The sequence below is a fragment of the Bos taurus genome, chromosome 6 (genome assembly GCF_002263795.3).
Source record: "Bos taurus isolate L1 Dominette 01449 registration number 42190680 breed Hereford chromosome 6, ARS-UCD2.0, whole genome shotgun sequence".
In the NCBI taxonomy this organism is placed as follows: Eukaryota; Metazoa; Chordata; class Mammalia; order Artiodactyla; family Bovidae; genus Bos; species Bos taurus.
This window is the reverse complement of record NC_037333.1, coordinates 89,221,509-89,242,118: the sequence shown is the minus strand read 5'-3', so window position 1 is coordinate 89,242,118 and position 20,610 is coordinate 89,221,509. Positions and strand designations below refer to the sequence as shown.

Here is a 20,610-nt window from a genome sequence, read left to right as displayed (position 1 = left end):
CCTCCCCCTTAAGTTTATTTTTTCCTTCCCTCTCCCACTTAACAGTTTCTTTTCCTTTCTTTTCCTCTCTTCATCTCTTCGCTCCTCTCCTATCCTTCCATTTTTTTCTTTCTTGCTTGCTCTTTGACTAAAAGTCACAATTTGTTTTTGGACATTTGCAGGAAAGGGTCACCAGCACATTGCTTATCTTTCTCTAAACTTAATCTGTGATTCTCATGAATTCAGCTGTCACCCATTCAATCATAAACTACTTTATGCCTCTAACATCCAATATTTGTAAGACAAGTAGACAAATCATACATGGACTCTGACCTCAAGGAACTAGAGTGAGTCAAGGAAAATACATACTTAACTACAGTGCTGGGTAGAGATAGATGACTGCCATGAATGTGTACATAAATGAGTATGAGAGTTCAGAGGTGGGACTTAGTCAAAGTCTCACAGCATTTCTCTTGGATGAGTTTCATTTGAAGTGAATCTTAAATAGCAAGTAGAATTTAGAAATATAATGATAAGAGAAAGGATTCTAGGTGGCAGGGAGGTGGGCAACTGAGGGGATAGAGTGATAGAAAAGAGAGTGGGTTCTGGCTCATATTACCCAACAGACCTTTCTTTGAATTTCAGTTCTACCTTTCCTACCCATTTGGCCTTGGCTGAGACTTTTTCATAACCTCATGGGTTGATTTACTCATATATCAAATGCAAAATGTCAGTAACAACAACCTCAAAAATGTAAAACATATAGCACACTCTCAGTTAAGGATAGCTATTACTATTGAATAAGATTAGAAAGATGCAGGGTGTATACAGTGGTCAAAAAGGCTAGGAATATAGTGGTTAACACACACTCAGTTCAGTTCAGTTCAGTTCAGTCGCTCAGTCATGTCCGACTCTTTGCAACCCCATGAATTGCAGCACGCCAGGCCTCCCTGTCCATCACCAACTGCTGGAGTTCACCCAAACTCATGTCCATTGAGTTGGTGATGCCATCCAGCCATCTCATCCTCTGTTGTCCCCTTCTCCTCCTGCTCCCAATCCCTCCCAGCATCAGAGTCTTTTCCAATGAGTTAACTCTTCACAAGAGGTGGCCAAAGTACTGGAGTTTCAGCTTTAGCATCATTACTGTGTCCTAAATTTTCACCACTAGCCATAAATTATTTTCAGTCCCGAGTGATATTATGTTAGGACTTTGATTTATGTATTATGTCATCACTGCAAACACAACATGTCTTCAACTGAACATATTATCTCTCCTCCAAATCAGCTCCTCTTTACAATTTTCTCATGATAATCAGTGATAACATCCTCCAGGCTTCAACTTCCATGTTCTATCACTGACTAACTATAGTCCAAATTCTGATTTATCCAGGCTTTTTCTAATCCATTTCTGCTATTATTCAGCTATATTTCCACCACTCTGCAACATACATTTTTCACTTCAGTCTGACTGTTGCCCTTGATTTCATATGTATTTGCTAAGCTCATTCTCACCTCCATGTCTTCATGTTATTATTCAGTCCTCACTAGTCCTTCAGGGTCCTTTTTACAGATACTTGTAGGAGAAGGGAACTTGTACAAATCTCCTTCACAAGACAATCATATATCTATCTTTTATAGATCCCAAATAATATCCATAAATAAAGTTATGATACTGATGAACCAACTTCATTTCCTTTATGTGTTAACAAAGGCTTCCTTCTTGACCAAACTTTAGCTAGGCTCCTCTGAATCCTTTTCTTAACTAGGCATCGAATTAGACTATTGAGCTCAGTTTTAGCAAAGAAATCTGTTGTTAGTTTATAGAGAATACCCCTGCCCTGCTCCCTGTCCTCTTGCCATATCTGATTAAATTCCTCCTCTCCCACCCTTTATATTGACCTAACTTTTGGACAGGGAGGCCTGGCATGCTGCGATTCATGGGGTCGCAAAGAGTCGGACACAACTGAGCGACTGAACTGAACTGAACTTTAACAAGAATCCTGGTGAGGTAGTTTAACAAAAATCCTTCCAGCCTTGATATCTAATCAAGTTCTCTTAGTAATTTTCCTTCTACTGATCCCCTCACTCTTTTCATTGCCTATAAATCCATTGATGTCTCAGCTATATGTGGAGTTGATTTCAATCTCTTCTATTGTGATAGTCTTGACCCCACTGCAATAGTCATTGTTCGTTTTGGGAATTTGGGGCACTTAAATATTAATGAGGGCCTTTCTGACATGTTTGCTTGGGATCTTTGATTTTAAACTACCATCAAGCGGCTTCCCAGGTGGCTGAGTGGTAAAGAATCCACCCGCCAATGCAGGAGACGTGGGTTCAATGCCTGGTCCAAGAAGATCTCACATGCTGCCCCACAACTACTGAACCTATCCTGGGAGCTGAAACTACTGAAGCCTGCCCGCCCCAGAACCCGTGCTCTGCAACAAGAGAAGCCACTGCAGTGAGAAGCCCCCATACCGCAACAAAGAGTAGCTCCCACTCGCCGCAACTAGAGAAAAGCCTGTGCAGCAACGAAGATCCAACACAGCCAAAAATAAATAAAAAAACTACTATCAAGGTTATCAGACCAAGATTAGTGTGGAATGGGCTACAGAACATTTTCTTTCCTTTTTGAGACATTTGTACATCTCCCCAGTGTGCTGCGAAGAAATAGATAACGAGTATATGAACAAGGAAACTTCTAGCTTAGGAAAAAAGAAGACATGTATTTCTTTCCAAACTGATTTTATTATACAGTTGAAATATTATTAATCATAAACATCTAGTCTATTTTCACACAAATGATTAAGAGTACACAAAGACATGCATTGGGTAAGAATCATTATTGGTACATTAACACACTGGGATTTGGGCATGACAACAATACAATTATGTGCCTAGGGTAGTCTCAAATAGCCTTCAACTGACAGGCACATATATTTTATAATTTAAATTGTGTTAAAAACATGGCATCTACTGTGAGAACCAAATGCCGTAAGAGAAAAGAACTGTGGGCAAAAAGCAGTAGGTTTTTAGTCATATCCTAAGGAGTAGCTGTGGCACATTGTGTCATATTTTGCTATTAGAGTTCTAGATTTGTGGAACGTATTATTCAAATATGTTTGTAGGAGAACAAAGAAATTACATGTAAGCCTAACATATTCTTATTGAATTTTTACTATGTCAAGTAGTCATTCACAATTTGAAATAATCAATACCTTTCCAAGTAGCATGGCATTTTTAGGGTTCCTTGCACATTTTTCTTTCCTTGAATGGAGCATAGTTTTTCATTAGTATGCCTTGGGGAGTACATTTGGGAAGTATATGAGATCAAAATTTTATGCTTAATATTTTATCTTTCTTTTAGCAAGTAAGCTCTTTTGCTCTTTCTCAGCATACAATATGGGCTTCCCACGTAGCTCAGTCAGTAAAGCATCTGCCTTCAATGCAGGAGACCTGGGTTCAATTCCTGCATTGGGAAAGTTCCCCGGAGAAGGAAATGGCAATCCACTTCAGTATTCTTGCCTGGAGAATCCCATGGGCAGAGGAACATGATGGCAGGCTACAGTTCATGGGATCACAAGAGTCGGACACAACTTAGTCCTATCTTTCAGCATACAATATAGGCTGTAAAATATATATAAAATTGAGTACGATTATGGCAAAATCTAAATTACATTTTACAAAGGAGCCTATTTGGCTGACAACGTGTTTGTTGAAGACACACAATTTGTGATTTTGTGTCAAAAATATATGCATTTCTTATGAGCCCTTTATTGTTTTAACATTATGAACAAATATTATTCACAAAACAAGCAACTGTTACCAAAGTGTCATTGCAGTTGTTTTCTTTTTTCCTAAAACTCAAAATCCATTCAAAATATTCCAGTAAATATTAGCAAGAAATGCATAAGATTGTGTGAATCATCTGATCCACAATGATTCTACCCATGAAAAAATAAATACAATGTAGAAATAGCTTTGTAGTAAAATATAAAGATTTTTGCCTTTTGTCAAATAAATACGTAGCATGACTTCAGTTTGCTTTATTCCTTCACGTGATCTAGTAAATGATTTTTTTAGCTGCCAAAAGGGTGTTCTTGAGAAGCATTGCCACCGTCATGGGTCCCACGCCTCCCGGAACTGGAGTGATAAAGCTAGCCTTCTTCTTAACAGCTGATGGAGGAAACAGAAAAATTTCTTATTTTTTCTCAGAATTTCATATCTTTAAACATATGGAACTGTTAAAACTGTAAAAACTGAAGTGAATATTTTAAAACTTAAGAGTTTATCTGCACAAAAATGGAGTCAAATCCAGCAGCACCAAACCTGAAGTAGTTGGAAAGCTTTCAACAACAGGAGCGACTTACAGAGAAAAGGTAGAAACAAAGCAAGAAAACCACTTATTAGTTATAGCTTTAATGCCCAGCTTTATAGCCTAGTTGGCTGTTTGTGATAGGCTGTCCTTAGCTTTCAATTTTGTAACCTTGAGGCATTTCCAGACCTAGATTTTGATTTGCTTATGTAGACAGCTGGGGCATTAGAGCCATCTCAGTCCAAGGGTTTCTTTGTTTAATTAACAGAATACACTGAATTTTTCTACATTACATGTATAACTCTAGCATCCCCAAATAATTTTTACAATGAAGCAGACTGTAACACACATACACACACTTCTGTATATGATATTGAATGTGTATAGAAAAAACATGAGGCCAACACTGTAGCATAAAACTTCATGCAGCTCAGTTAGTGTTACATGATGAAAATCTAACCTACTGTATAGCACAGGGAACTCTGCTCAATATTATGTGGCAGCATGGGTGGGACGGAAGTTTGGGGAATAATAGATACATGTAAATGTATGGCTGAGTCCCTTTGCTGTACACCTGAAACTATCACAACATTGTTAGTTGACTATTCTCCAATACAAAATAAAAAGTTTAATAAAAGAAAATCTGTAACCCATGATTGACTCAGTTCAGTTCAATCACTCAGTTGTGTCCGATTCTTTGCGACCCCATGGACTGCAGCACGCCAGGCTTCCCTGTCCATCATCAACTCCCGGAGCTTGCTCAAATTCGTGTCTATCAAGTTGGTGATGCCATCCAATCATTTCATCCTTTGTCATTTCCTTATCCTTTTGCCTTCAATCTTTCCCAGCATCAGGGTCTTTTCTATGAATCACTTCTTTGCATCAGGTGGCCAAAGTATTGGAGCTTCAACTTCAGCATCAGTCCTTCCAATGAATATTCAGGACTGATTTCCTTTAGGATTGACTGGTTTGATCTCCTTGCAGTCCAAGGGACTCTCAAGAGTCTTCTCCAACACCACAGTTCAAAATATCAATTCTTTGGCATTCAGGATTCTTTATGGTCCAACTCTCACTTCATGGCAAATAGGTGGGGAAACAATGGAAACAATGAGAGACTTTATTTTGGGGGGCTCCAAAATCACTGCAGATGGTGACTGCAGCCATGAAATTAAAAGACACTTGCTCCTCAGAAGGAAAGCTGTGACCAACCTAGACAGCATATTCAAAAGCAGAGACATTACTTTGCCAACAAAGGTCCGTCTAGTCAAAGCTATGGTTTTTCCAGTGGTCATGTATGGATGTGAGAGTTGGACTATAAAGAAAACTGAGCACCAAAGAATTGATGCTTTTGAACTGTAGTATTGGAGAAGGCTCTTGAGAGTCCGTTGGACTGCAAGGAGATCCAACCAGTCCATCCTAAGGGAAATCAGTCCTGAACATTCATTGGAAGGACTGATGCTGAAGCTGAATTCCAATACTTTGGCCACCTGATGAGAAGAATGGACTCATTGGAAAAGACTCTGATGCGGGAAAGATTGAAGGTGGGAGGAGAAAGGGATGACAGAGGATGAGATGGTTGGATGTTTGAGCAAGCTCTGGGAGATAGTAGAGGACAGGGAAGCCTGGTATACTGCAGTCCATGGGGTCGCAAACAGTTGGACGTGACTGAGCGACTGAAATGAATTGAGCCCACATCCATACATGACTACTTTGACTAGATGGTGGACCTTTGTTAGTAAAGTAATGTCTCTGCTTTAATACGCTATCTAGGTTTGTCATAGCTTTTCTTCCAAGGAGCAAGCATCTTTTAATTTCATGGCTGCAGTCACCATCTGCAGTGATCTTGGAGCCCAAGAAAATAAAGTCTCTCACTCTTTCCAATGTTTCACAATCTATTTGCCATGGAGTGATGGGACTGGATGCCATGATCTTCGTTTTTTGAATGTTGACTTTTAAGCCAGCTTTTTCACTCTTCTCTTTCACTTTCCTCAAGAGGCTCTTTAATTCTTTGCTTTCTGCCATAAGAGTGGTGTCATCTGTATATCTGAGGTTACTGATATTTCTCCCCGCAATTTTTATTCTAGCCTGAGTTTCATTCAGTCCGGCATTTCGCATTATGTACTCTCTGCATATAAACTAATAAACAGGGTGACCATCATACAGCCTTGATGTACTCCTTTCCCAATTTGGAACCGGTCCATTGTTCGGTATCCCCTTCAAACTGTTGCTTCTTGACCTGCATACAGATTTCTCAGGAGGCAGGTAAAGTGGCCTAGTATTCCCATCTCTTGAAGGATTTTCCAGTTTGCTGTGATCCACACAGTCAAAGGCTTTGGTGTAAAGCAGAAGTAAATGTTTTTCTGGAATTCTCTTGCTTTTTCTATGATCCAACAGATGTTGGCAATTTGATCTCTGGTTCCTCTGCCTTTTCTAAATCCAGCTTGAACATCTGAAAGTTCTTGGTTCACGTACTGGTGAAGCCTGGCTTGAAGAATTTTGAGCAATACTTTGCTAGCATTTGAGATGAGTGCAATTGTGTGGTAGTTTGAACATTCTTTGGCACTGCCTTTCTTTGGGATTGGAATGAAAACTGATCTTTTCCAGTGATTGACTCAGTTATGTGTAATTCCAGTTAACTATTTCTAGAATACATGATATTAGTCTCTAAAGGGAACACAGGATACAAACAGTTTAGCACCATCCGTTAAATTAAAATAGTCTTGCCAGGCTTTTCTGTCCATGGAATTCTCCAGGAAAGTACACTGTAGTGGTTAATCATTCCCTCCTCCAGGAGATCTTCCTGACTTAGGGATTGAACCCTGGTCTCCTGAATTACAGGCAGATTCTTTACTGTCTGAGCCATCAGGAAAGCCTTGTTATAACAAGAGCATCATGTATATGTGGATAATACATTCCAGTGCAAGTCTAATAAAAACATTAAAGATATTCAAATTAACTGAGCAAATACACATAGTCCTGTTCTAAGGTATGAATAAAGACTTCTTCTTCAGTGAATATACTCAAAGAAAATTACAGAGAATTTTTAGCAAGTTATATTTAAGAATGTTCTCACACCCACAATATTACAGGTGAATGGCTTTATGAATTGACCTACTGGTTCAGTGTTTCACCGTGTGAATAAGAAAAATGAAGTTTTCCCAGGTAACTCTTTTAATACAAAGTTAGCATACAGAATACTTTAATGCATACTCTGACCTCATTAGTCACATACTATTTAGATATATTGCCTTTTAAAAGTTTACTCTTAGATGCTTCTACAAACATGAAATCAGTAGATGTTTTTGAAATCTTAATTAAGCATTACTTTTGTACAATTTACATTGCCTTTTTGAAATATGATTTTTAAAATTTGCATTTATCTTAAGTGTATTAGTATATTGTAAGTTTTTACTCATATGTGTGTGTGTGTGCTCAGTCATGTCTGACTCTGCGACCCCATGGACTGTAGCCTGCAAGGCGTCTCTGTCTGTGTGTTTTCCAGCCAAGAATACTGAAGTGCATTGCTATCTCCTACTCCAGGGAATCTCTCCAACCCAGGGATCTAACTCATTTCTCCTAGGTCTCCTGCATTGGCATGCAGATCCTTTACCACTAGCTCCATCTGGGCCTTTTAATCATAGGAAAATCAAAGGAATAACATTCTTTTACTTGAAGAAAAGTCCAGATAAGCTTGAAGATATCACACACCAAAAAAGCCCGCTAGTGTACATCATGATTCGTCTCATAGTATATAACAAAGAAAGGATAAGAGTATTATGATTTGGGAGATAATATTTTGTTTTTCCAAAATGTGCCTCTATACAGGAAGCATGTCCTTTCCTGGCCATAATTCAATCCAATGTACTCTATTCTGCAGAAACACTAGGCTGTGTCAACAGTCAATTCACAAATCAATATGAATTCTCAGTCCTTCCTTCCTTTGCTCTTGTTATTCCTTCCACCTGGAATATACTGCTACCTTTTCCAAATAAACAACCCCTTTTATTTATTATTCTTTTAAAGCCAATAAAATGTTACCTGTTCATAATTTTTCTCAAAAATTCTCCCCCGTCAACATTAAATTAAAAGTGTTACCATCTATGTTTCCAGTCACTTTTTACCAAACTCTGTTATGAAATTTAGCACAGTGTGCTGTTCCTTTAATTAGACACTGGCCCCTAGAAGGCAGAAACTGTCTTTGGGGTGACTATTGTCTTTCTTAATCTTAGAACTTCTCCATGCACAGGTGAGGCATTCAGTAAGTTATGAAAACATGAAGTAAGTAGTTGTTGAAATTTAAAATCTAAAATCAGTTTGCAGAAATGTGTCTGTGTTTTTGACTGGATATAGACAGCATCAAAACAATTTAGTTCAAGTTAATTTACTGAATTCTCAAGCTACATAAGTAGCTGGAGGGTGACAAACTGCATTTTTCACTTTTGAATAAGCTAACTTGATGGTATTAACAGTGCCTTCCAGGACCTTTTCTATAGGATTAGAGAAAAATGTCTTTAAAAATTGCATCAGATCTCTAGAAGAAATGTACTGTACTGCTATTATTTATACTGATAGCATGTAAAATCATATATTTGTAAAGCACTGACTTTGAAATATTAATAGATAAAAATAGAATACTACTGCATAATGTGATACATTAAGAATCAAGATCAAAGTAAATACTCAATGGAAAACAAAATGGTTTATTTCATAGTTAAAAGATAGAAGCAGACAAAATTGGGAATCCATTCTGGGTATACAATCATTTTTTTATATAATTTGGTTTTCAACTTTGAAAAGTGAAGTGGCTTGAAATTATTTTTATATGGAAAAATAGTAATAACCATAGGCAGTATCCATTGAATACTTACTATTTGCCAAGAATTGTAGACACATCATTTTAATAATTGACATTTAATTATCATTTCAATAGCTGAAGAAAGTGGCTCACTGAACTTAAAATGACTTATCATTCTCCAATATGGTAGAGACATTATTCACAGTCAGGCTTGAATCATTTTATGGTTCCATAATTCCACCTCATCCCAATGCAACTGTATTACCATGACCTGAACAAGTGGAAAAGCTCCAAGAAAGGCTCATGTGCCCCAAATCAACTCAGTTTTCTCAAAGGGTTAAGAGGATATTAAGAAAAAAGAAACAAAAAGGAGAAAGTTCTGATATAGTAATTTACCTCCAATTTTACTGTGAGTACTCAGAGTTCATCATCTTTGAATTATGTCAGCACTTAAATTTCAGCTGGCTTAGCAGTCTGAGTTGCTTTCTTTCTTGGGTGAAATTCAGATCAGATAAACCACTGGTCTGCTCAGGTGTTATGACCCTCCTCTTTGAAATTATGTTTTTCACAACATGCTTACTATTGCATTCTTTTGCTAAAAAAGTGAGGCTTGAGGTGGAGGAATAGGGAATGAGAATGAGCTGTCACATGAAATAACAACTGCCTGAAATGTGTGGCTCTATGTCTGCTGTCCTGCACACTTTACTATGCAAACCAACATGTATCTGTCCTGTCCAATCACTTCATAGAATCAAGACTATGTGATGGGTAATGGATCTTCACCTGTCTTGGGTGAGGACTTCTCTGGACTTCCATGAGCATTTAGCTGTGTCAACAGAGCCTTGTAAATTATCACTAGGCAGAATTTTATGACATCACTGTGAACACATTTGGTTTTATTCAAATACTTATTTCAGATATTTTTATCTTTGACATAACTAGTCAGGTATGAAAATAGAATTTGTACAGAGTCATGAGAGGCAGATTGTGTTGAATTTGATTTAAAAAATATAAGATCTCTATTTCTTTTGATTGGATTTTAATTAGGATCTATGTCTGAGAAAGAACTGCTAAGTTTTGCTGCTGCTGGCTAATGTTAATGTATTCTTTTTCTATTTACATAAGGACCAGGGTATGGAAGTAAGTGATTTCTCAAGAAATATGAGGAATTATCACTGGCAAATGCCAATGGGTACAGATGCCAATGCTTAGAAGAAATTCTCTTAGTCTAATTACTTTGCATAACTATTTCAAGGCTGTCCTAAGTGACATGTTTGTGAAAAGAGTTAAGTTCAATACCGGTCTGATGCTCTGAAAAGCATTTTCCCCAATCATGTTTGAGAAAGAGTAAGTTAACAAGCATTACATCACCAGAATAACTTCTCATTGACTGGTCTTTCCCTGAGGGCAAACAGGGTTTGCACCTGTTTGCAGAAGATGATGCTATTAAAGATTAATCCTATTATGTGTGAGAAAAGGTGTTCTATATGCTCCATTGAAAAGAATTAAAGAAGAATTTTAAGGCAGTAATTTCATTCATAAACTTATTTACTGTGAGGGAGTATGTTTGTGTTTTAAGAAAAATACTAAAATTCTGTACATATGGGAATCAGGAATTAGATCTTGATTGATATTGATGCTTTCATGAGAGACTTTTATGAACAGATGCCACAAAACCATGATTAGATTAAATTTCATAAAGTCAACATGATTTTAGAGTCTGAAACTGACAATGGAGGCAAGTAAAATAATCCTCAAATCCTGTCGTTACTTGTATGGAACTTACTTTAGGGAATGAGATTTAGATGGACATGACTTGATGATTTTAAAGCAGTTTCCTAAAAATAAGAATATTTTGAGGAAAGGTGACAATCGTCATGATAATTTATTTGAATGACTTCTTTCTAAACTGTTGACTCTGCAAAATATATTCTATAATTTCCTTAATAATAATGCCTATCAGCAAAATTCAGACACTAGAGAGTGTGTGTCCAGTTGTTTAGAAATAAAAGAGCAAAGAGCTCACAAATTAAAATCAGTCATTCTGGACACAAGGTTTGCCTTTGTACATACTATTTTCTTTGACATACCATTCCTGCACTTCTCCATCCAATGAATATTTGTTCTTCCTTTTCAGATCTGGCTAAATGCTACTTCCTTTGTGGTGCTTACTAACTCCCCAGCTACATTAACTATTCATTTATTGATCCATGAAATTTACTAGCATGGCTTTCAATTTGTCATCATAGAGTAGGTTGGAATCTCCTGAGAACTGTAATCAAATTAAATATGCCTCCTCCCGCCTCATGATTCCAGTATGCACCACTGAGAATCACTGCTGAAATGAGAGCTGTTTCTAATGAGGGTAGGGAATGTTATACATATACACATATATGGAGGAGATTTAAATGTGGTTAGAATCCACTGCTTCAATGAAGGTTACTTCATGTGGTGGCCTCCGACTTTCCAGTCAACTCCCAGCCACCCCCAGTGTAACATCTGAATGCCTCATTGGTCAAAGCAAGTCACATGGTCAAGCTCAAATTTAAAGGCTTAGAATAGGAAGAATCACCAAGTCACATTGCCAAGAGGATGTGCCCATGAGGCAAGAAGACACGTATAGTCATTTTTTATAATCTACTGTAATAAGTCTCTTGGATTTCAGTCTCTACCTTATTAGCTATATAACCTGCTGCCAGATTTATTCTTTAAAACATAGATTAGATCACTTCAGCTTATAAACATTTGTTGAATTTTGACTGTCTTTAGCCACACAGCTAGCTCAGTCGGTAGACTGCCTTTAGGATAAAATGTCAATTCTTTGTCATGTCAGCTAGGATCTTTTATGATCCAGCCCTACATCCTTGTCTTGCATATTTCCGAACCACTGCATATTTTCTGAACTCCATTATTCACTGTTCCAACACATGCTCAAAACTCCCCAGAGATTTACGAAAAAAGTTTCTTGAGAAAGACAGCCGTTGTCACTATCCCTTGGAACTTATAGTCTAGTTGGGAGATTTATATTATAAATATAATTACCTACATAATAATTGAGCTAAGGCTATGATATGTTCTACAAACAAAATGCTTACTGCACTGTGACTGTGTTGGGAGGGACCTAACTGAGGTTGAGTATATGAATATCTCTGCCAAGTCCAGAAATCAGAAGATGAATCAAACTTTTCCAGGTGAAATGGAGAGGTAGGGAATAAACAGTGTTCTTGATTGGGGAACAATGTTTGTGATGAGGTAGAAATAAGATATCCCCCAGGCAGAAAATGGCATCAATTCTTGGAAACACTGCAAGAATGTCAGTGGGGTTGACATGTAGAAGTGAAGGGAAGAGTTTCAGGAGATGATATGGAGGAGTCTAGTTCATATAGAGCCTAGCAGATAATTATACAAATTTGAGGCATTATTATTTTTATTTATTGACATACAGTTGATTTACAACGTGTTAATCACTGCTGTACAGTGATACATTTATATATGCTCTTTTTTTACGTAGTCTTTTCCATTATGGATTATCATAGGATGTTGTCGGAGAAGGCAATGGCACCCCACTCCAGTACTCTTGCTTGGAAAATCCCATGGACGGAGGAGCCTGGTAGGCTGCAGTCCATGGGGTCGCTAAGAGTTGGACACGACTGAGCAACTTCACTTTCACTTTTCACTTTCATGCATTGGAGAAGGAAATGGCAACCCACTCCAGTGTTCTTGCCTGGAGAATCCTAGGGACGGGGAAGCCTGGTGGGCTGCTGTCTATGGGGTCGCACAGAGTCGGACACGACTGAAGTGACTTACCATAGCATAGCATAGGATGTTGTATACAGCTGTCTATGCTATACAGTAGGACCTTGTTGTTTAAAACGTATTTTTAAAACTTTGAAAAAATAATGTTCTGATGCAGGATATATCAAATGGGGAAAACTGCCTATTCTGTGTATATTTTTCTAATGGGATGAGCTTATCATCTGGGCCAGAGAAGTGAGAACACCAAAGAAGCAACATAAAGGTAAACTTGCTAAGATGGGAATAAATTCTGGTTCTTGTGAGAGCACTTCAAAGAGGAACAGAAATCATACTGGGGTCAGAGAATATTTGTAAAGTGACAGAAAAGCTTCAAGATTTTATGAATGTCTGAGGGAAGAAGAAAGAAGGAAAGAATGCAGTGCAAATACCAGGAATAATAAAAGCAAAGGAACTTTGGACCTGACAACAAAGCCGATGCAATGGAGGAGCTCAAAAAAGTGCATTATGACTGAAGCACATGGTGCAAGCAGAGAAGAGACAGAGAAGAGGCTAGGAAGGTGGTCATGGGCTGCATGACCATTAAGTGAAGGGTCAGGACAGCTGTAGATACTGTGTTCAAGATGAATAAGCTTTTGAAAAAATTTCTTTTGCGAATAAACCTAGGCATTTATGTATTTAAGAATAACCAGCTTTTCAAAGTGAGAAATTGGAGAGAAAAATGTATGGTGGTTTAGTCACTAAGTCGTGTCTGACTCTTGTGATCCCATGGACGGTAGCCCACCAGGCTCCTCTGTCCATGGCATTTTCCAGGCAAGGATACTGGAGTGGATTGCCATTTCCTTCTCCAGGGGATCTTCACCCACGGATTGAACCCCAGTCTCCTGCATTGCAGGCAGATTCTGTATACTGCTAAATAATTTTCAGAAGAAAATTAAAATAAAGAAGAAATCCAAGTTTTATTTTCATAAAGTTTTAGGTTCTTGAATGCTATTCAATTATTTTTCAAGAAATCCCTTTTCAGCATGAAATATGTATCTAATCTGCTATGCTTCCTTTTCTCCAATATGTAGACATCTACTCTTTATCATGTTATTGATTTCAAATTTCTAAAGGGAAGAATTAACACAGGTTTGGCTTGACATAATTTCCATCATTTCTTACTTGAAGTCAACCATCTTTCAGTTTGAAGGTAAGAAGAACAGGCATGGCGCAGAAGTTTAAAATTTGAGGTAATGGAGGGATGATGAAAGAAACCAGGTGTTCAGATTAGGTGTGCCTTAAAAACCAGGGGTGACACATGGTCACAAGGTGTGGAAGTATTGCTAACGAAGGATACTTACAGCTACATAAGGGATTAACAGTTACCTTTTAACAATTAAGGTAAGAATAAAGAAGAAGTGTGTGATCGTTAACCTTCCGGCACCAGCAACCCATGCTTCATGACAGGGTATCTCTGGCTTGTGTGTTGTGTGTCATTATTTCCTCTGGAAACTTTACTTTCCCAGGTTTTCAGGATCTGGGTTTAATAATCCAGACTCTCATTTTAAACACTTCGTTAGGAAGACTCACTAATTTTTAAGCAGATAGGGAATTTCTATTGCTGTATGATGTATGCGCTCATTCACTCAGTTGTGTCCGACTCTTTGTGACTCTTTGCTCACCAGGCTCCCTGTCCACGGGACTTTCCAGGTAAGACTACTGGAGAGGGTTGCCATTCCTACTCCAGGGGATCTTCCCAACTCAGGGATATCAAACCCATGTCTCTTGTGTCTCCTGCATTGGCAGGCAGATTCTTTATCACGGCGCCACCTAGGAAGCACCATAGTATGTGATATACTGACTCCAAAGTTCCCGAATAATTGAATTTACATATATACCTAAACAGAATTAATTTTGCTAATACATTTTGAAAATTGTATATTCTAGTTAAGTCAAAGAATGTATTTGTGCTTTATAAATCTATTCTTGGGTAGAAGAGAAAGAATTGATATGTTAAATTCCCACAGTACTGTTTTATTTCCATTTGTATTTTGTCCATTTCTCTCTCTTGCAAAGAAGTACTCTATGGCCCATATCAGATTTCCAGCAATGTTACAACTAACTTTTAAAACCAACTCCCTTCCCTAAAAGGAAAAGGAATGATTCTTTATTTGTGGCAACCAGCAGCAGAAGGAAAATTCCTCGTTCCCTTCATGTGAATTTCTGTCTCCTCCTATACATGCGTAATTGTCCAAATTAAATGCTTAGAGATTTTCCCTTGCTTCTAAATGCAGACCATTTAGAAGCATGACCTCCCAAACACATCCGCTGTAATGAAGGGAAGACAAGCTTCAGGAAGATGAAGTAGGTAAATAACAACCAGAAAAACCTGACTTGCATGAGACTGGAGAAATAGTATGACTCAGGAGATAATATGGAAAACACTCCACTTTCTCAGATGGTTGACATAAAAAATGAGAGCATGATGAGCCAGAGAGAGAGAGTAAGGGCTCCTTGACAAGTGAATGGCTCGCCACTGGATTCTTGTGAGGCAACAGGGAATCGGGTGCCCCAGAGACAATTTACTATGCTTTCTTTTGCATTTATCTAGCTGTCTGACTCCTGGGGTTTCTACAAGTTATTATATATATATATATATATATATATATACACACACACATATATATATACATATATACATATACATACATATATATTAAGATATTCATTATTATGGCACCCAGTGGAATATTAATGGAATGGACAGGATTATGAGACTTTGGTCATATTTTTATAAGTTTTTTGTTACAAAGACTTCCCTCAACTATTTAACTTAAACTGGGTAAGGTGGCTAAGTCTTTTCTTTCTTCTTCTTCTTCTTTTTTTTTTTTGCTTTATCTGCTTTACTCATTATGTTAAGTCAAATCTATACTCACACCAGTATTCTTGCCTGGAGAATTCCATGGACAAGGAGCCTGGTGGGCTATAGTTCATGGGATCACAAAGAGTCAAACACAGCTGACTGACTAGAGAGATGCCAAGAGAAATACAGATGTGAATATTTAAAACTACCACTCACAACTCAGGAGGCCTTAAATGGAGCCAAATAACAAATTAATTACCTGATCAAAATTTGAAATTGTTTTCAACAAACTCTGTGACCACCAGAGGAACCTCCTCTCTGACCATGAATAGTGTCAGCCATCATTGCTAGTTTCCATTTTGGTGAGCAGGAGTAAGGATCTCCGCTAGGATATTTTTAGTACTCTGTCAACATAACTAAAATATCTTCATTTCATGACTTCCTTTATAAAAACATTATCATTTATTCTTGTCATTCTCCCCAATCCTTTTTCTTCCCTCCCCAATCCTTCTTCCTCAAGCCTCTGAACATGTACAGCAGAGTGGCAAATCTGTAAACTAGACAGGCTGTTTGGAGTATCCTCAAAAATCACTGGCACTGTCTTGATCCCAGTAGTCTGCCATAATCAACCCGAGACACTAGGACATAAAATTTCCTTCCTATAGATATTTTTATTTTAAAAAGACCCTGAGAAACAACTTCAAAAAAAAAAAAAAACAACTCACCCTTAAGTATAAAACAAGGACTTCAGAGGCATCAAGCACTTCTGTTTTGGTAGACAACCTTTTATGTTTCAGTTTAACTCTTCTCCATATGTGTGTGTGCTCAGTCATGTCTTTGTGACCCCATGGACTGTAGCCCCACGAGGCTCCTCTGTCCAGGGAATATTCCAGGCAAGAATGCTGGAGTGGGTTGCCATTTCTTACTCCAGGGGATCTTCCCTACCCAGATATGGAACCCTAGTCTCTTGTGTTTCCTGCATTGGCAGGCTGATTCTTTACCACTGTTGCCACCTGGAAAGTCCAACTCTTCTCCACATCGGTAAAGAATTCAATGTAAAATATGTTCTACTAAAATGAATGTCTCTAAAGGTTGACCTGAGTTCAAAGACCTAGACTTTAAGCATCTTGCCCATGCTGTAAACAACAAAGCAGCAGCCGGCTCAATGGTCGATATCTCCCACCTCCTAATCTCATCATACTGGAGGGTAGGATTTAAATATATGAATTTTAAGGAACACATATTCAGTCAATAACAATACAGTTGATCAGTCTGACTCAAAATATAAACTTTTCATAGTGTTAGCTCAAAACTCCAATTTTAGTATAAAAGAAGATCTAACACTTTTAGGATAGATGGGAGATAGATAGGGAAACAATGGAAACAGTGACAGACTTTATTTTGGGGGGCTCCAAAATCACTGAAGATGGTGACTACTGTCTACCAAAACAGAAGTGCTTGAGGTGGGATCTGTTCAGTTCAGTTCAGTCGCTCAGTCATGTCAGACTCCTTGTGACCCTATGGACTGCAGCACGCAAGGCTTCCTTGTCCATCACCAACTCCTGGAGCTTACTACAACTCATGTCCATTGAGTCAGTGAAGCCATCCAACCATCTTATCCTCTGTTGTCTCCTTCTCCTCCTGTCTTCAATCTTTCCCAACATCAGGGTCATTTCAAATGAGTCAGTTCTTCACATCAGGTGTCCAATAAGCTGGAGTTTCAGCTTCAGCATCAGTCCCTCCAATGAATATTCAGGACTGATTTCCTTTAGGATGGACTGGTTGCATCACCTTGCAGTCCAAGGGACTCTCAAGAGTCTTCTCCAACACCACAGTTCAAAAGCATCAATTCTTCGGAGCTCAGCATTCGTTATAGTCCAACTCTCACATCCGTACATGACTACTGGAAAAATCAAAGCTTTGACTAGATGGACCTTTGTTGGCAAAGTAATGCTCTGCTTTTTAATATGTTGTCTAGGTTGGTCATAACTTTTCTTCCAAGGAGCAAGCGTCTTTTAATTTCATGGCTGCAGTCGCCATCTGCAGTGATTTTGAAGCCCAAAGAAATAAAGTCTGTCACTGTTTCCATTGTTTCCCCATCTATTTGCCACGAAGTGAATGGGACCAGATGCAGTATCTTAGTTTTCTGAATGTTGACTTTTAAACCAACTTTTTCACTCTCCTCTTTCACTTTCATCAAGAGGCTCATTAGTTCCTCTTCACTTTCTGCCATAAGGGTGGTGTCATCTGCATATCTGAGGTTATTGGTATTTCTCCTAGCAATCTTGGTTCCAGCTCAATGCTTCATCCAGTCCAGCATTTCTCATGATGTACTCTGCATATAAGTTAAATAAGCAGGGTGACAATAAACAGCCTTGACGTACTTCTTTCTCGATTTGGAACCAGTCTGTTTTTCCATGTCCAGTTCTAACTGTTGCTTCTTGACCTACATCCAGATTTCTCCGGAGGCAGGTAAGGTGGTCTGGTATTCCCATCTCTTGAATAACTTTCCACAGTTTGTTGTGATACACATAGTCAAAGGTTTTGGCATAGTCAATAAAGTCGAAGTAGACGTTTTTCTGGACCTCTCTCGCTTTTTCGATGATCCAACGGATGTTGGCAATTTGATCTCTGGCTCCTCTGCCTTTTCTAAATGCAGTTTGAACATCTGGAATTTCATGGTTCACGTACTGTTAAAGCCTCACTTGGAGAATTTTGAGTATTACCTTGCTCACCTGTGAGATGAGCGCAATTATGCAGTATACACTGAACATTCTTTGGCATTGCCTTTCTTTGGGATTGGAATGAAACCTGACCTTTTCTAGTCCTGTGGCTACTGTTGAGTTTTCCAAATTTGCTGGCATATTGAGTGCAGCACTTTCACAGCATCATCTTTCAGGATTTGAAATAGCTCAACTGGAATTCTATCACCTCCACTAGCTTTGTTCATAGTGATGCTTCCTAAGGCCCACTTGACTTTCACATTCCAGGATGTCTGGCTCTAGGTGAGTGATCACAGCATTGTGGTTATCTGGGTCGTGAAGATATTTTTTATATAGTTCTTCTGTATATTCTTGCCACCTCTTCTTAATATCTTCTGCTTCTGTTAGGTCCATACCATTTCTGTCCTTTATTGTGCCCATCTTTGCATGAAATGTTCCCTTAGTATCTAATTTTCTTGAAGAGATCTCTGGTCTTTCCTATTCTATTGTTTTCCTCTATTTCTTTGCATTGATCACTGAGGAAGGCTTTCCTATCTGTCCTTGCTATTCTTTGGAACTCTGCATTCAGATGCTTATATCTTTCCTTTTCTCTTTTGCTTTTTGCTTCTCTTCTTTTCACAGCTATTTGTAAGGCCTCTTCAGACAACCGTTTTGCCTTTTTGCATTTCTTTTTCTTGAGGATGGTCTTGATCATTGCCTTCTGTACAGTGTCATGAACCTCCATCCATAGTTCTTCAGGAACTCTATCAGTTTTAATCCCTTGAACCTATCTGTCACTTCCACTGTATAATTGTAAGGGATTTGATTTAGGTTATAACTGAATGGTCTAGTGGTTTTCTCTACTTTCTTCAATTTAAGTCTGAATTTAGCAATAAGGAGCTCAAGATCTAAGCCACCGTCAGCTCCTGGTCTTGTTTTTGCTGACTGTATAGAACTTCTTCATCTTTGGCTGCAAAGAATATAATCAGTCTGATTTCAGTGTTGACCATCTGGTGATGTCCATGTGTAGTCTTCTCTTGTGTTGTTGGAAGAGGGTGTTTGCTATGACCAGTGCAATCTCTTTGCAAAATTCTCAGGACCTTTTAGGAAAAGATTAAGTCATTAGAGTTCCAACTTTCAGTACTCTTTAAAAAAAAAAAAAATTCAGGGAGCTATCATGATCTTTGTGACATGTAAAGATACAGTGAGAAATTAGCTGTCTATAACTCAGAATGGGGTTCTCACCAGAACCTGGATATGATGACACTCTGATCTTAGACTCCCAGTGTCCAGAACTGTAAGAAATAAATATTTGTTCTTTATGCCACCTAGCCTTTGATAATTTGTCATAGCAGCTCAAACTGACTAAGACATACATCATCAAATTAAATGATTAACATGGAAAACTCAGTTTAATTTTGGTTCTTTATAATATCACCACAGATTAATAGTTCTCTAAAAGTGGTTCATTCCAAAATAGTTTTATTTCCTTAGAAACTGGTAACACGCTCTTACTCTCCCAGCTTTAGAACATACATTTAAGAGTAAGTAGTACCAAAATCGGCTTCCCAGGTGGCACTAGTGGTAAAGTTCATGCCTGCCAATGCAGGAGACCCTAGAGACACAGGTTCAATCCCTGGAGTGGGATGATCCCCTGAAGGAGGGCATGGCAACCCACTCTATTATTCTTGCCTGGAGAATCCCATGGACAGAGGAGTTTGGTGAGCTATAATCCATAGGGTCACAAAGAGTTGGACATGACTGAAGCAACCTAGCACACACACACAGTACCAAAGCCACTTCCAAAAAATGGTTACTTTGACATATAATCTAGAGAATACAGGGCTTCCCTGGTGGGTCAGATGGTAAAGACTCTGCCTGCAATGCAGGAGACCCAGGTTCAATCCCTGGTTGGGAAGATACCCTGGAGAAGGGCATGGCAACCCACTCCAGTATTCTTTCTGAGAATTCCAGGGACAGAGGAGCCTGGTGGGCTACAGTCCATGAGGGGGCAAAGAGTAGGACATGACTGAGAGACTAACATACACTAGAGAATATAAGTTCTGTGGGAACAGGGACTCGGTCTATCTGTGTGTGCCAAATCCCTGGTACCTTGACGGTGTGTTGAGCGAGAAGTGTGCACTGAAAAAGCCAATGTATGATTCAGTGGATGTATCACTACTGAATCTAGATTGCTGTACATTAATAATGTGTCAGATGCCAC

General features: G+C 38.5%; 1 protein-coding gene across 5 annotated transcripts in view; it reads right to left on the bottom strand.

Annotated features, from left to right (window-relative positions):
• MTHFD2L (methylenetetrahydrofolate dehydrogenase (NADP+ dependent) 2 like) overlaps positions 1 to 20,610 on the bottom strand; it is a 151,884-nt gene that overhangs the window by 2,828 nt on the left and 128,446 nt on the right. Inside the window, exon 8 of one of the 5 annotated variants that reach the window (NM_001206095.4) lies at positions 2,705 to 4,152. The exons of 3 other annotated variants lie outside the window; for them this stretch is intronic. In NM_001206095.4, coding sequence (NP_001193024.1) covers positions 4,040 to 4,152 — 113 coding nt within the window. In that variant the 3' untranslated portion in view covers positions 2,705 to 4,039. Of the gene's footprint in view, positions 1 to 2,704; positions 4,153 to 15,654; positions 19,487 to 20,610 lie in introns of those variants that run through there. One more of the 5 variants, XM_024993327.2, reaches the window with a different exon arrangement.